Source organism: Triticum aestivum, chromosome 3A (assembly GCF_018294505.1).
Source record: "Triticum aestivum cultivar Chinese Spring chromosome 3A, IWGSC CS RefSeq v2.1, whole genome shotgun sequence".
In the NCBI taxonomy this organism is placed as follows: Eukaryota; Viridiplantae; Streptophyta; class Magnoliopsida; order Poales; family Poaceae; genus Triticum; species Triticum aestivum.
This window is the reverse complement of record NC_057800.1, coordinates 116,922,306-116,938,964: the sequence shown is the minus strand read 5'-3', so window position 1 is coordinate 116,938,964 and position 16,659 is coordinate 116,922,306. Positions and strand designations below refer to the sequence as shown.

Below are 16,659 nucleotides of genomic sequence, written 5' to 3'. Positions count from 1 at the left end.
CCACACATATCATTGTGAGATAGAGAGAACTGACATGTGGGTCTAGGCTTATTTTTATCATAGAACATGGTCAACGGGTTTGACGTAAAAATAACAATGTCTAATGGCATTTTGAGCAAACATCTAACAGAAGGATGGCATTTTTGAGATATCTAATGGCATTTTTGAGCAAGCATCTCATGGATTGATGGCATTTTTGAGCAGTTGTAACTTTTAATGGCAAAACTGAATAGTGGGACACAACTAGTGGCATAAATGATAAAAACCCTTCTTTTTAAGTAGTAGTGATTATTTGTTCGCCAGTTTTGAACGTTGGTTATTCCCCAGTTTATGTAGCGGTAGTTTACGGTTTAGTTTGAATTTTTAAATTTTCCAATTTTTCTGTTTATATACAATAGTTCCTTCTAGACATAGAAACATTTTAAAATATCCATGTACTTTTAAAAAAAGTGTTCATCAATTATAAAGAATGTTTAGGTATTTCTTACATAATGTCCATGCAGTTTTAAAATTTGTTGTTGTAATACTGAAATGCATTTGATGAAATTTTCCAAATACTTTAACAAGGTGTTAATTTGGTTAAAGAACTTTATGTAGTTTAAAAAGCTTAGAGCATTTAAAAAATGTTAAATGGTTAAAACGGTGTTCATGTATTTAAAAAGTGCTCATGTAATTCTAAAACATACTTACATATTTGATAAAGATATTCATCATGTATTCAAAATGTTCTTCGTGAATGGAAAAAGGTTCATCGTGTATTTACAAAATGTTCACGGTGTATGCATTGACAAACTTTCCGCATCATGCATTGCAGTAATTTTTCGACAAAGGAAATATCTTAATATCGCGGAGATACCAATTCACTCAGCCTCTGCAACAACACAATACCCTAATGGCACTACAGATGCACACATAAAGAAGAAGAAGAAGCTAAAAAGGAAAAGTCCCGCTATAGTGGTCTAGTCCTTGAAGCAATAGTACAAACACCATCAAGACAACACCTGAAGTCCAAATTCTCCAAAAGTGACGCCTTCAAGAAAAAAATTGCACAAACACCATCATCGCCCAATCGTATATCATAAGTTTTCACCCTGAAGAAAGTCCACGCTCTCAAAACAATGTCTTTGAAAAGGCCATTGCCAGGCACAACCAATTAAGGCCAGACCTTGGATTTTCACCTTGAAAGATAAGACCTTGAACTTCTACTGTGTTGTCGCCCCCACTTGCATGCCGCTGCTACGAGTCCCGAAGCACCAAGCAAATTCCTCATCACCACAAAGACTCGAACCACCATTACTAGTCCTCAGATCATAGCTTCCATGACATTCTCTGCCTCTAACTTCACCATGGAACGAAAAAGACATATCTCATAATGGCAACAAATAGCAGAGCTTCACGCCGCTCCCTCCAGAAACCAAACGGTCGGAAAAAAACATGGGTGCGCATGACTGAATCCTATCCGATCTAGCAATCTCCAGGCATGAGGCGCAAAAGGGAATTCGGCGGCGGAGCCTTTCAGAACTTGACACTCTGGCCAGATCAAGGAGGACACGCATCAAGCAGATCTTCGTCTTGGCGCCAGAGGAACCCTAGGACCGGCGCCTTTATTAGGCAGAACGATGCCCCCACGTCGTCGCCTGCCGGCTCCCAACAGCAGGCCGAAGATCTGAGCGGACACCACCGTCACCACCCACACCATGCGGAGGTGAGGGGCTTAGCCGCTCCGAGTTGCCCGAACCAGGCGTCGTGCCATCCTCGCGGCCACAACGGTCGTCGAAGAAGACCAGGGCCGCCGCCCCGACGCCCGTCTCCGCCGCGTGCACCTCGACGTCCAGAGCTGTTGATCCACAACAGCCGAAGATCCCGTCGCATGGGAATGAAAGGCCCGTGCCGCCACCCGCCGCGCAAGGAGATGAAGGCCCGTCGCCATCGTCAGCCGCAGAGGCTTAGCCTAGTGACTTCCTCCGACGGTGGTGGGGGACGAAGGTGGAAAGGGTGGGGGCGGCGGCGGATGAGATCTGGATCGCCCGAGCCGCCCCCTAGAGCGACCCAAGGTAAGGGTTCGGTATGCATTGCAGTAATGTTCTCATGTATTTAAAGATAGTTCTTTGGATATTTAAAAGATTTTCATGTAGAAAATCGAAAGAAGAAGGGAAACCCCAACAGAAACCCGAGAAAGAAAACAAGAAAAAAAAATGAAAAACAGAAAGAAAAAGTATAAATTAAAATCAAAGGAAAGCTGGACACAAAGCTGCAACCAATGCATGAAAACGAATGACAAAAAACAGACGAAACAAACCAAGGAGAAAACGACAGAATATGAGGGCAAAATCCTAACACTCAGTGCGTAGAATACTGGCAGAAATTTATTTTACTCACAGGGTGAACAGTAATTGGTTCGGCCCATTATCTCTAATTCTCATTTCGTACTTCACTGACTGGCGTACATGTTTCCTCTTACCAGTTTTCCGCCTCGTTTTTCTTTCTAGTCTGTTATTTTACGATTTCCTTGCTAGCTTATACGATTAGGTTCTTTGTGATGGAACCAACCCAACAAAATTTAAATCCTAGACTTGATATATGTGGTCACATTTTTCTGAATTTATTTTAAACTTTCGGCGATGTTTGTTTCGTGGGAGGAGATGTTCTCGTCGACTACAGAGGCGCCTGTGATAACTTTGTCAATCTCAAAATAACTTGCAAACCTAGTCTCTCGGCGGTGCTAATAAGGGTAGGGTGTGTGTTTGTGTGCATCCATAGGTGTGAGTGCCATGTGCGTTTGTACGAGTGTTTGCATCTGTATTGTGTTCCAAAAAAGTATTCTTCCGATTTTCAGCGGTTTACATTTTCTATTTTATTTTCTTCTTACTATTTATTGTTTCTTCTTATTGTTTTCCTGGTTTAGTTCTGGTTTTCCTTAGTTTCTTGTTTCCTTTTATATTATTTCGTAATTCGTGAATATTTTTGAAATCCACAACATTTTATTATTTTTGTGATATTTTTAATTCACGAATATATTAGCAATATTCCTGAAAACCTTTTAAAACTGATAAATATTTTTAAATCTATGATTTTTTCGCAATTCATAAAAAAAATTCAACAATTGTGAACATTATTTTTCGAAAACAAGAACATTTTTGTCAAAAATGTGAATATCTTTTTATTTTTAAAAAATCGATACTCTTTTTTATGAGCCCTAGTCTACCCCTTGTTTGAACACACAGACAAGCAAACGGCCAATAAGAACAGGTGAGCCTGCTAGCACAACTGCGCCGTGGCTGGCAAAGTGTTATAGCAACAAGACGTCGCTTAAGGTGCTTAATAGGACCTCCAAGCTCGTTCAGGCGAAAAATACTTTTGTGCTCTTTGACTAGATTTCCGCGCGCAAACGAGCGTCCCCAGCACGTAATTGAGCCAATGTGCTTGGGCTTCATTGTTGTTTTCCCTTCCAGTTTTTTTATATTGGAAATGTTTCTTCTGAAAAGTTCTGGCTTTTTTTTTTCTGTTTTTTCCTTTTAGTTTTTCTTTCCATTTTCCTTCTATATTTTATAATTCGTGAAAATTTGTTGAATTTAGCAGCTTCTTAAAATTCCTGAATTTTTTAGAACTATGGGCATTTTCAACGTCGTGGAAATATTTTAAATTGGGAATTATTCTTAAATTTTAAGAAAATTTAAATATGCGGCCATTTCAAAAATTCTGAACATTTTATAAATTGGTCTTAGAGATATGAATTGACGATAATTTCCAAAATTTGTGAACATTTTTAAAATTCTTGAAATTTTTGTTGCTCCAGGACATTTCTTAAAATTCCTGAAATTCTTTGTGTTCCTGGACATTTTTCTAAATTCATGATATATTTTAAACTACTTTTCTTTTTAAACATTTTTGAACGTTGATTAGTATTACCAAATATAGCAAATAGTATTATTTGAACGTTGATGGATATTATAAATTCTCCAAAAAATATGAATTTTTATTGATATACAAATTATAGTTTTTTAAAAAATAGATCATATTTTATGAAAAAAACTGGCCTAAATAAAATAATTTAACTGAAATGTTGTCGGCCTACCTAGATAGGTTTGGCTGGCATAAGCTCAGGTGCGCTTCGTCGCCTCTCCTAGGGCCATTAGCACTGCCAATTCACCAACGAGCTAATGTCGTTCGTCTGGCCCTTTTTTTTTGCGCTAGCTACTGGTTGAAAGAAACTAGCTCTTATTTTTGTTGGTAGATTTGGAAGAAGTTCATGCATTTGAAAAGAGTTAAGAAATAAAAAAATGATCACTAATTTGTAAAAGATCACAAATTCAAAAAATGTTCATGAAATTTAAAAGGTTCACAAATTCAAAAAATTCACAAAGTAGAGAAAAAATCATCAATTTGAAAAGCAAATCTTGAATTCAAAAGAAAATCATGGATGTGAAAAATCCATGAATTTTTAAAAAATATTTATGAATTGGAAAAATGTTCAAAAACTAAAAATCATTCATTATTAGTACAAACGTAAACTTGTTTCTAGAAAATTTTCCTGAAAATATATAAAAAGGGAAGAAACATGGAAAACTGAAAATAAAATATACAAAGATGAAACGCAAGAAAAACAATGAAAGTAAAATGGATCGTTAGCTTCTAGAAGCTTCCCAAACCTGTTTGAAGCTCTTGGTGTTACTAGATGCCCCAGGGCATTTAGCAAAAGAGGTTGTTTTGCCTCCTATGTGCAAATCCTATCATTGCCTCCTACTGTAGCCCATCCGGATTTTGGGAGAAGGTTCCTGATTGGTTTAGGTGTGTTTTTTTTTCCTTTTTGTCGTTTCTTTTTACCGGTGCTCGCTATTTTATAGTTAACTATTTTTTTGAAAATTTCATTTCTAAAAAATGTCCAAATATTTCAAAATTTGTTCCAAAATTTTAAAAAAGTGATTTCAAAAAATATTCCTGTTTTCAGAAAAAAAAATAATCAAAAACATTTTGGGAACTTCGTAATTTTTTCTGTTTTAAAGTTTTCTTCACAAATTCAAAAATGTTTGCGTCATCAAATATAATTCTCAAATTTAAAATTCTTCAGAAATTCCAAGAAATATTTGTGTTTTACAAAAATTATTTGGAATTATAAAAAATATTGTTTTCAATTTGGCTTATCATTTTTCACTATTTTTTAAATTTCAGAAAAAATCAAGTTAATTTTCCTTAAAAGTATACTCATATTTTTCTAAATTGTCCGGAACTAAAAAATGGCTAAAAACAAGGTGCTAGTACACAGTTGGCTACTATACTGGGTGCTGTAGTCAATTGGTTTAAAATAGAAGCGCCCATGTGTCTTACTGTGACATTTGAATGATTGAGCGTCCAATAGGAGCTTGTTAAGAGCTTGCCAACTAGGATAATTGGCGATCACACACGGAGTATATGGGCTGACCCAGTTGACATTCTTTTTAAAAAATTGGTTAACGGGTGGACCTACAACCATTGCGTTGACCATGGGGAGTTGGCCATTCAGTTTTTCAGAAAAGGAAAGAAAATCACAAATTTTGAAAAAAGTTCATGTATTTATTTTAAAAATTCAATTTTTTGAAAGAGTTCATAAATTTTCTAAAAAGGTTAGCAAATTTGTGAAAAATTCATGAATTTGAAAAAAGTCTGTAATTTGGAAAATACTCGCAAAAATGAAAAAATGTCATGAATTTTAAAAATATCACAAAAGAGTTGGTAAATAGTTCATAATTTATGAAAGTTCACAAAAATTGGTAAAGATCACGGATTTGAGAAGAATTTCACATATTTGAAAATAAAAATTCACATATTTTTAAAGGTTTTTTAATTATAAAAACGTCTGCAAAATTGTAAAAGTCATAAGTTTGATAACGGCCAAAAATAAAAAGAAAGATTAAAATAAATAAACGAAAAATGAAAACAACTTGTGAAACCAATGAAAAAACAAATATGGGCCGGACAATGTAGATACCAGTGATGTGGATGATGTGCCACGGTTTCTAGAATGCACCTTAACGCACCAACCCCTAAATAAATCCTTAAGGCACCAAATAAGGTTGGGGGACCTCCCTGGCATTTCATATTTGACGCCTTAAGAGCCCGTTACTATGCATTTTGCAAACGGGCTTACACACCCCTACATGCTGGGCCGTTTCCATCTACCTTTTTCTGTTTTTTAAATCGGAAATAATACAAGTGTCGTCTGGAATCAAACCGGCCACTCCCTAGGCCATTGCATGCTACGGTAACCACCCGACCACCATAGGTGATGTGCTTACTTGCTTGTTTTTAGTCTTTTCTTTTGTCCATTTTTCTTTTTTCTATATTCCTTCCTTTTTTTCATTTCTTTTCCAAACCGGTGACCTTTTTTCAAATTTACGAACATTTTCTTTGCATTTGATTTTTTTTTCAAATTTGGGAACTTTTTTAAAACTTGATGAACTTGGTTTCAAAATCGATGAAATTTTTCATTCCATGTACTTTTTAAAACATTTGATCATATTTTTTCAAATAGATGAACTTTTGTTCAAATTTGATGTACTTTTTGTTCAAAATTGATGACCTTTTTTTTAAATTTGGTGAACCTTTTTTTGAAGTGTCATGTTTTTTTGAAATTTGTGAACTTGTTTCAAATTCGTGAAGTTTTCTTAAATTCACAAACTTTTTTCATTTTATATGAACCTTTTCAAATTTATGAACTTTCTTCAAGTCCATGTTTTTTATTGTGCATTATTTTTCCATTTTTTATTTTATCATAAAATAAATACGCATAATAGACCGGGTATGTAATACTCCTACGTGTTAATGACGTACTAAAAGAAGGGTTATTTTCCTCAAAATGGACAACTAAGGGAGTTAAGTCTACTGGTTATTTTCTAAGGTTTGGCTACTGGCGGACAGAGGTCGAATCCTTCTTCTACCATAATTACGTGTGTGTTTTGCAATACGAGCATAACAACCTTCCTTGGGCCTTGCCGCGTTGCATGCGAGCGCCAATGGCGGTATCCGTCGCCTTAAGCATCGAACAGGAGCTCCTTGCTCAAGGTTTATTGTCTTTGAGGTTTGCTCCCTCACAAAGATATCAGGTGATACCGTGATACGTGCTACTGGGAGCCGTTGGATATCCGACGGCTCCAAGGAGCTCTTGAACATTTTGCCAAAAGTCATTCGAGAGTTTCAAAATTTCATGTAGGTGTACAATAGATTTTGAGGAGCCGTCAGATTCAAGATCCAATGGCCCAAAAACCCGTATCACGGTATCATCTAAGTGCTGGTAGAATCTAATATTTTCCCTTGCTCCATCTCGTAGGTGCAACCAAGCGAGACGGTGAATGGCTCGGGTGGGCCACAGTGGTGAGGCCTTTCTCTCTCAGAAAAAGTCCATTTTAAACCTTGAATTCATAGACGTCTGGCGAATCAAACCCTGAAGTCGAAATCCCTGTCGTTCGGACCCCAAACTAACTAATCCCGGTCCAAATCAAACCTTAGTGTCGTTTCCCAAACGGGGATTGCCGACGTGGCAATGGGGTGGCCGGGATGGGTCGTTCACTGCATTTATCAAGCCCTTCTGCTGATCAGAAATAATAACCCAGCCAGCTCCATTATTGTTTATTTCCAAGTCCTTAATGAGTAGCCCAACAAACCACTTCCATGTGATATTAGTTTCATTCTCAACTACAGCCCAGGCTAGTGGATACATCTGATTATTTGCATCTCTACCTATGGCACACAATAGCTCACCCTTCACTGCACCTTTGAAGAAACAACCATCAAGGCCTATTACTTTTCTGCAACCAGCCTTGAATCCTTGCTTCATTGCATTAAAGCACACATAGAAGCTCTGGAATACACTTTCCTCCATGTTGGTTGGATCTATGCAAACAACAACTGTGCTTACATGGTTGCTCCTTAGCAGCTCAAGTTGGTAGTCAAACACTCTAGTGTATTCATTGTTCATTCCACACAATAATTTGTCCATGACAATTCTTTTTGCATGCTTGCACTTTGAAGTGGAGACATCAGCAAACATATCTTGCAAAACAATTGCTTTCATGCTCTCAATTTTCCATATAGGATTTGCCAATATGAAGTGCTCATACCTCTGTGCAATCACCTTTGCAGTAACCAACTTGTTGCATCTGTTCTGTGCACATTGGTGATCATCATTATATGTTATGACTTGGAATCTTGAAGTCCTTGATCTCTTGGCTGCATATATCAGCCATGGGCAGCCAGGCCATCCACACTTTGCCCTTACTCTGTCACACTCAAATTTCATGAACTTTATGCTCCTCTTTGTTATTAGTCCATATCTTCTCAAAGCTTTGCACAACTGATTCTTGCTTCTTAAAACCATGGTCAAAGCAAAATGTGGTACTTCACTTTCAGGGTTGTATCTTGGGAATGTACTCTTCCTCTTCCTTATATGACCATCTGAATCTTCATCATAGCTATAGTCCTCATCATATGAATCATAGTTCCAATCCATTTCTTCTCTTTCAATTTGCTTCTCCATGTTGGCAATCAATTCAATTGGCACTGGCCCTGTAGCATCCCTACCTATCTAGCTCTTGGAGTCTCTCATCCTTTTCTTAAATTTCCTAGCATGTCTCCTGAGCTCCACAACTTCTGAATCCTCCCCACTATCATCAGTATGTCCAATGTATTCAGTGTCACTGTCTGAGTCTGAATTTTGATTGCCACTGTCAATATTTGCAGCTATCACCATTTGGTTATTGACATGCCCTGAAGCCTGAGGTTCAGAAGCACAGGCCGATGCAGGTTGACTTGGATCCAAAACCTGAGAAAAAACTCCTTCCATGCCTGCCATTTCTCCACATCTACTTCTATGGCATTGCTTCTTCTCTGCTTCAAGGGGCTGCAAATTCTTTGAGTGATCACACCAGTTTCATCAGGTATGAGCACATCAGTGTCAGACTCTGCAGGTTCAACACCAGTTACTGCATCTGGTTCATCAGCAGTTATAACTGCATCTGGTTCTTTAGCAGTTATAACTGCATCTAGTTCATCATCATCACTCTGTTCCAGGATTTGATCCTCAAAATCACTCCCACTGCTGTTGTCATTGCTATCTTCCTCTCCATGATACTCCACATACACATCAGCAACTCCTCCAACACAAATGTACTCAGCCATCTTCACACACCAACTGTCATCATTAAGGAACACCAAGCCATTGATAAGCTCTTTTCCAGGAAGCAGAAAATAGAACTTCATCGATTCCATCAACTGAGTATGATCTTTTAAATAGCCTTTCACTTCCTGCAGAGACAATTTATCCCTCTCAATCTCTGACATTGCTTGATCTCCCCCAACATAGTCCAAATTTGGACCAATGCGGATGAACTTCCCTCCAATATGAAACCGAACATTCAAAATCTCACTCGGGTCCATGATTTCACTGAAAAAACATACACCGCGATCAAAATAAAGCTTAACAACCTATTCCCTTCAGAAAAAATCAATTTTTTTGCGTCACCCAAATCGTCCCCAAATTTGCCCCAAATTTGCCGCTGAAACCCTAACCCTAATGCCGCAACTACTCCAACCTATGAATAACAAGTGAGGAGGGCATCCAGGACATTACCTTCTTCTTCGACGCGCCGTCGCGCCGTCACGATCGTCGCAGAGGTGGCGATCAACCGCCGGTCGCCATTGCCGTCGCCAGAGAAGGAGGAATGCAGGGGGACACGGAGAGAACGAAGCGAAATGATGGGCCGAACTGGGCCGGCCCACTAATATCGCCTCAGGCGCGCGCCGAACAACCCATCCCGGCCACCCCATTGCCATGTCGGCAATCCCCGTTTGGGAAACGACACTAAGGTTTGATTTGGACCGGGATTAGTTAGTTTGGGGTCCGAACGACAGGGATTTCGACTTCAGGGTTTGATTCGCCGGACGTCTACGAATTCAAGGTTTAAAATGGACTTTTTCCTTTCTCTCTCTGACACACTCATAGTAAGGCATTGTTCGGCTCAGGAAGAAAATGAAGCCTCAGCGTGACATTTTAGTCTTGGCAGGCCACATTGGCTCATTAGTAGGTTTCTACAGTTCTCAACCTAAAAGAAACGATGCTAAAAAAAATTAAAAAAACACAAAGAAAGGTTTGTATAGTTCTCATTTTTAGTAGGTTTTCTATAGTCGCCAGTCCAGTGTGTGGTCGTCGCAAGGCAGTATGGCATGCATTGACCGAGCCGCGTGGCCGCCCGCAGGATGACAACGTTTCTCCAGAGCATTACTAGGCAGGAAGTAAAGCTTTTGGCAACGGCCGCGGCTGGCACAGCTAATTCCTGCATCGTCCATTAATTACTTCCCAACAACGGCAACATTTTACCCCGCCATATATACTTGCTGCAGGCTGGCGTTGCATACCGCATACACATCCACACACAAGCACATTCCCTTGGCTGCTAAGGCAGCGCCGTTGGTGAGTAATTTGCACATGACTGGCATGGCGGTGGCGCTGCTCGCCGTGGCCCTCCTACTGCTGGCGACGGGCTGTGCGGGGCGCGACTTCATCGTCGGCGGCCGCGGCGGGTGGACGGCGAACCCCGCTGAGCCGTTCAACCACTGGGCCGAGCGCAATCGCTTCCAGGTCAACGACCGCCTCGGTACGTGTATATAGTACGTCGTGAACTCGTGATCCATGCATGCATGGAGTGATCTGGTTCGCGCCTGGGTTTCTGATCTGAGGGGCTTGGTTCGCCGCAGTGTTTAGGTATAAAGGGCAAGAGGACTCGGTGCTGGTGGTGAACCAGAGCCACTACGACGCATGCAACACCAGCGACCCCTTCATGCGCCTCGGCGGCGGCGAATCCGGCTTCGTCCTCTCCTACTCCGGCCCTCACTTTTTCATCAGCGGCGACGCCGGACGCTGCCACGCCGGCGAGCGCCTCATCGTCGTCGTCCTCGCCGTGCGCGCTACCCCCTCACCTGCTCCTTTAAAACCGTCGCCACCACCCAAGTCATCCCCCTCGTCGCCACCTCCCGCTCCAGCAGCTGCGGGGAATTCTTCTACGTCGCCACCTCAGGCGCTGGCGCCGCCGGCTGCGGGGAATTCTTCCACGTCGCCACCTCCGGCGCCAGCGCCGCCGGCCGCGGGGAATTCTTCCACTTCGCCGCCTCCGGAACTAGCGCCGCCGCCGGTAACGAATGGTACGGTGGCACCACCGCCGAGTTCGCCATCGTCCGCGTCAGCCTTGCGGGGCGGTTTCTTGGCGTGCCTCGTGATAGCCGGAGCCATAGTGCTAGCTTGATTTGGTCGATCAGTCCCTCCTGCTGCATTGGATTGTGTTTGATTTGTTTCCATTGGTATATCTCCAAATTTTAGTATTCTGCCGGATCAAATAACATTGTTTCCTTATTTCATCCTTATAGCGAGTAAGGGTATGTAATCTTTCATACTGTAGTATGTAATTCAGCCATTACGCCACATAATTAAGATGGGTGATTTTGCTTGTTGAACAATTTTGCTTTTGCTCGATCGTTATATATATCCAAATTGTTTGAGTAAATCTTGATTAATTCCTCCAAAATATAAGTCTTCAGTAATTAATCAATTAACTCCTAGATCTATATGAGTTACACTTTGTGGAACCTCAATTTTTTTAGACAATATTATCTTTGGATGTTTTTCCATCATTTTTGTTACTTTTATCAAAACGAGTCTGAATGAAGTACTGAAATTTCCGTCGCTAAAATACGAGTTTAACCATAATTTTCTTGTAACATTACAGAGTAATGAAATATTGCAAATATTTGGCAACAAAGTAGAGTCGTGAACTCCTCAGTAGAACTCAAGTGATTGGAACCATGATTTTAAAATGGTTCGGCCCTCATACGACCACTGGTGTCGAGTTAGCACCTCCCATTTCGACGCAGCGGCGGGGGGGGGGGGGGGGGGGTATCCAGGGTACAACGAGCATAGTGGGGATTTTTTTTATTTATCAGAATCCACGGGGGTTTCCCCTGCAGCTTAACTCGAAAGAAATTGAGAGTTTTATGCCCACGAGACAGGGAGCATGGCAGGTATCGTCCGGGCCACTAGCCACCAACGCAGAAAAGAATAGGAGGCATCTAGGTTCCAATGGTTATTGCAAGGTGACGAGTGGCTGTTTCACCTCCTCGCGGGATCACATGAGCATATTAGAAGCAAGATCATCATGGTGTTGTGGAGAATTTGGCATCTCAGGAACGAGTTGGAACATGGTAAATCTTTCGCCACTGGAAGTGTCATGTTCTTTCTTGATCAGCTATTATAACTCTTACAACCAAATTTCATTGAGCGTTGAGGAAATCATCAAAGGTAAACCGCTCATGTTAGTGAACCGGGCATTTATTTGAAGGTCATAGTTCCCCCCAAGTGTGTAACATCCCAAATTTTCAATTTGGAATGTTATACATTAGATCATAAATGCATATCATATTTTACTTTGCTTTTGGTTTGATCCTAGAAATTTCTACGCAACTCAAAGACCCACGGAGAGAGTTGGGAAATTCATTATTTTCATATTTGAGTTTTCTCAAATTTTGAGAATAGGATCATTTGATTTTTATTATTTTATCGTCAATTATTTCTATTACAAGAATATGAGAGAGGGAATAAAATGACTTTCCCAAAATAAAGAAATATTGAGAATTTAATAATAAAATCAAATAAGATTTTATTTCGGAGTTTTTCGTTATTTTATTTGAATTTAGAAAAAATGTGCGTTTTTCAGAATTGCATTTAGACCCCAAATAAATGTTCACCTTGTGCGGCTTGATTTTAGAAGCCCAGGAAAATTTATCTCGGGATTTTTGGCGTCAATTTAGTATTTCTTTTTAATTTTCTTCTGCGTGTAATTATTAAAAAAAACGCGCACCGACCTAACCGGGCCGTGTCCGCCTGGGACTCTGGCCCGGGCAGGCTTTAAAAGCCGGGCAGCCTAGCCCCGAGCCAAACCCTAGCCGCCGCCCTCGAACCCCGCGCCGCGCCGCCCGCCGCCGCCGCCGCCCGCCGCGCCGTCGCCGGAGCCACCGCCCGCCGCCCGAGGTCGCCTCGAAATCCGTGCCGCCATTTTTTTTCGAAAAACCGTTCGGTTTTTCCGTTGGTTTTTTTAGTTTCGGTTTTTTTAAATAGATCGGTTTTCCGATTTATTTAATTACGAGCGTTCGTCCGTTTGTTCGTTCTAGCGAACGTTCGTCGTTTTTTCTTTTTCTCGGATTAAATCCATGATTTTTCTGATCACGATTTCTGATCCGATTTTTGTTTTAGTATAATTTTTCGCTCGTTTATCAGAATCAGACGATTCAAGCCAACTTAAATAAGTTTTTGCTACTGTAAAATTTGACTTAGATCCAGATTAGTAGAACGAGGTTGTTTTCTTTCGCCGTTTGACTTTTGTTGCTTCATTCGATTTGATTCTTTTTGCAAACCGGAGTTCTTAAGTTGAACTTTCTGGTTAGATCTCTTATTTGACTTTTACCTGTGCATTAGATGAGTACTTATTGTATGCTTGTTTGTTTGTCTGCGATAGAATACCCGGAGTGTGCTGCTTGTTACTTCAAGTCGCTAGGTTTCATGGATCATCAACAAGGCAAGTAACACTTTGATCATACCTTTTCTACTACCCAGTTTTATTGCATTAGATCAATCCTCAAACATTGCATGATTAGGATCTAATTAAATTGTGGGATGGGAAGTAGTTGAGGTAGTACCTATCACCTGTTATATATATCAAACCTTTGGGAGTTACTTCTACGTTTGCCATTATGCCATGCTATGCTAGTAGACGTGGATTGGGTGAGTGATATCCATGACAGATGTAAGTTTGTTAATTAATGGTTTACCTAAGGTGGCAACTTAAAGACACATCTGGGTGGATTGAGGTACCTGGGTATTCCAGGATTGCCTGTTTTCTTTTGGACCGCCACCCAGGCTCAAAGGGATCATGAGATTATTCATGCTAGAAAATTCCGTGTGCAGCCACAAGCTATTATGGGCTCTAGCATAGTTGACTAAGTCGTGCGAACTCTTACAGTGGTAGACTAGCAGATGTAGGGGATGTAGGTGGTACGGTCTATCCGATCGTAAGGTGCTAGCGCTTCTGAAAGACTATGTCTCGGTCATCCGTCTTCTCAAATGCCATGTAGTGCGAGAAACCAAACAGAGGCGATCGAGTCTTGTGGGGAAAAGTGCGTAAACCTCTGCAGAGTGTATTAAACTAATCATGATTAGCCGTGTCCCCGGTTATGGACATCTTGAATATCTAGTACCTGGATTATCATGTGAATCTCAACATGTTCCTCTAAATTAATTTTGTTGGGTTTTGATAATGATGATGTTTAATTGGGATTGAGGATCCTGTCAACCATTCTCAATGTTTAACAACTACCATGATAGTTAAATAAATTTTATTCCTTTGTGGTAGGGAAAAATTGGCTTTACGCAGAACTGTAACCATAGAGCTTTCCACCAGCCAAATATGCATATAGTATAGTTGTTTCATTCCATTACTCTCTATGTGTTACCTTGCCAGCATATTCCATGTGCTGACCCGTTTCGGGCTGCAACGTTAATGTTGCAGACTTTTCAGACGACGATGAAGGAGTTTTTAGGTCGTGGTTCTATACTCAGTGATGCCGTTGGAGTTGATGGACTCACTTATCTTCCAAGCCTTCCGCTGTTATCGTTATTAGATGACCTTAAGCCATATTTATTGTAATAAGTTCTCTATTGAGACACTCGATGTAATAAGTGTGTGATTGCTACTCTGTTATAAATCCTCCGAGTACTGTGTGGTGTCAGCATTACTGATCCAGGGATGACACCGGAGCACAGAGATCAGACTGTTTGAGGTCTGGTCGCTACAAAGTGCTTGGCCGAAGCCACCAGTGGGGTGGGTTGCATTGTCAACGGATGGTTCCTTTAGTAATAAGGATGGCACGGTAGGTTCAGGTGTGATACTTCTAGATGGAGACGGTGGGGTGATTTTCGCTGCCTACCGGAAACTCTTCCATTGCAATGAGACCCTTGAGTCGGAGTTACAAGCAATGATTGAAGGTTTAAGGATGTTGGTGAAACACTCCAATAGGTGAATTATGCTTCAGTCTGATTGTGCAATCACTCTCAAAACGCTTTCCTATGATTCCTTGGATAGATCAGCTTATGGCCACTTGATGTCTGAGATCAAGGGTTTTTTGAATGATAGGGTTGTTATTCCAGTTTTTCATCAACAGAGTAGAGTTGCAGATAGTTTAGCCAACTTTGATAGAATGGAGAATAGTACAACCTTCTGGCGTAGGCAATTCCCTCCATGTGTTAGCGATTTAGTCACTAAAGATTTCAACTCTATCACTATGGAATAATAAACCCTTTGATTCCTCGCAATAAAAGTACGGATAGTTTATATTCTCTTTTAGCACATGGGGAGGAAAGTGAAAAATAAATATTTCTAAAGTTAAGGGAGCAATTTTTTTAGCCCATTGCAAGAGTGGAAATAAGGGAGCAAATTTTTACCACTCTGCACATCATGATGGAGGCTTTCAATGATAGATATTTGGGGTTGCCAAATACCATGGGTATGGACAAGAACGACTATTTTCAATACCTAATCAACCGTATTATCATGAAAATCAGTGGATGGAAAGAAAAATTATTATCCATTAGTGGGAAGGAAGTTCTCCTCAAGTCTGTTGCACAAGTTATTTCAACTTACGCTATGTCTGTCTTCAAATTTCCTAAAGAAACTTGCAAAGGAATAACTAACATGATGTCAAAATTTTAGTGGGGTGACAAGGACAATCAAAAGTGGATGCATTGGATGGCATGGTGGAAACTGTGTGTTCCAAAAAATCAAGGACACATGGGTTTTTTGTGACATATGTTTCAATCTGGCGATGCTGGCAAAACAAGGGAACCTAGATATTTTATGTGCCACACTTTTGGGAGCGAACTATTTTCCTGATACTGATTTGCCGAATGCGAAGTTAAGAAAAGGCTCTTCTTATACTTCACAAAGTACCTGTAACAACTAACCTGATAAGGTTTAGGTCTTCGTGCTTACCATGCCAGCCCATGGATTGATTCACCAACATACATGATACCAATGTGATATCAAACACAAATACATCATTCTATTATATTGAAGTGATCAACAAATAAGATAAGTCTTACAAACCACTAGCCACATGCTAACCAAATGAATTGTCTTATGAACATAAATAGTTCATAATAATGGAAACATAAGCAAACTGTGGTGGAATTGTCACGGCAGATGTCCTTAGTGTCAGGACTTAGTCGCGAGGCCAAAGCATCTATGTGGTAGCTTGAGAGGGGTTGAGCGGGACGAGAGACACGGTGTTTTACCCAAGTTCGGCCCCTCATGGTGGAGGTAAAAGCCTACATCCTGCTTCATTGATATTGATGATCATGATCACGGTTACAAGAGTGCTCTATTTCGAGAGCTATTGTCTAAACCTAACTTGTCCCACTTGTGGAACTTGTCAATCTTGTCCCCTCTTGGGGTGCCCGGCCTCTCCTTATATATGTTGAAGGGGCGGTTTACATGACTAGTCCTATTAGGACTAGGATTACTCTATTACAAGTGGAGTCCTAGTCTTGCCTCCTTTGTAAGGGAATATTCCTTGTGCTTTTCTCATAAA

General features: G+C 40.5%; 1 protein-coding gene across 1 annotated transcript; it reads left to right on the top strand.

The window, feature by feature from the left end:
* The first annotated feature begins 10,465 nt into the window (after positions 1-10,465).
* LOC123056844 (early nodulin-like protein 2) lies at positions 10,466-11,755 on the top strand. The gene is made up of 3 exons (XM_044480096.1): positions 10,466-10,625; positions 10,726-11,169; positions 11,751-11,755. Exons 1-3 carry the CDS (start codon positions 10,466-10,468, stop codon positions 11,753-11,755), a joined length of 609 nt encoding a protein of 202 aa, XP_044336031.1.
* Positions 11,756-16,659: the final 4,904 nt, after the last annotated feature.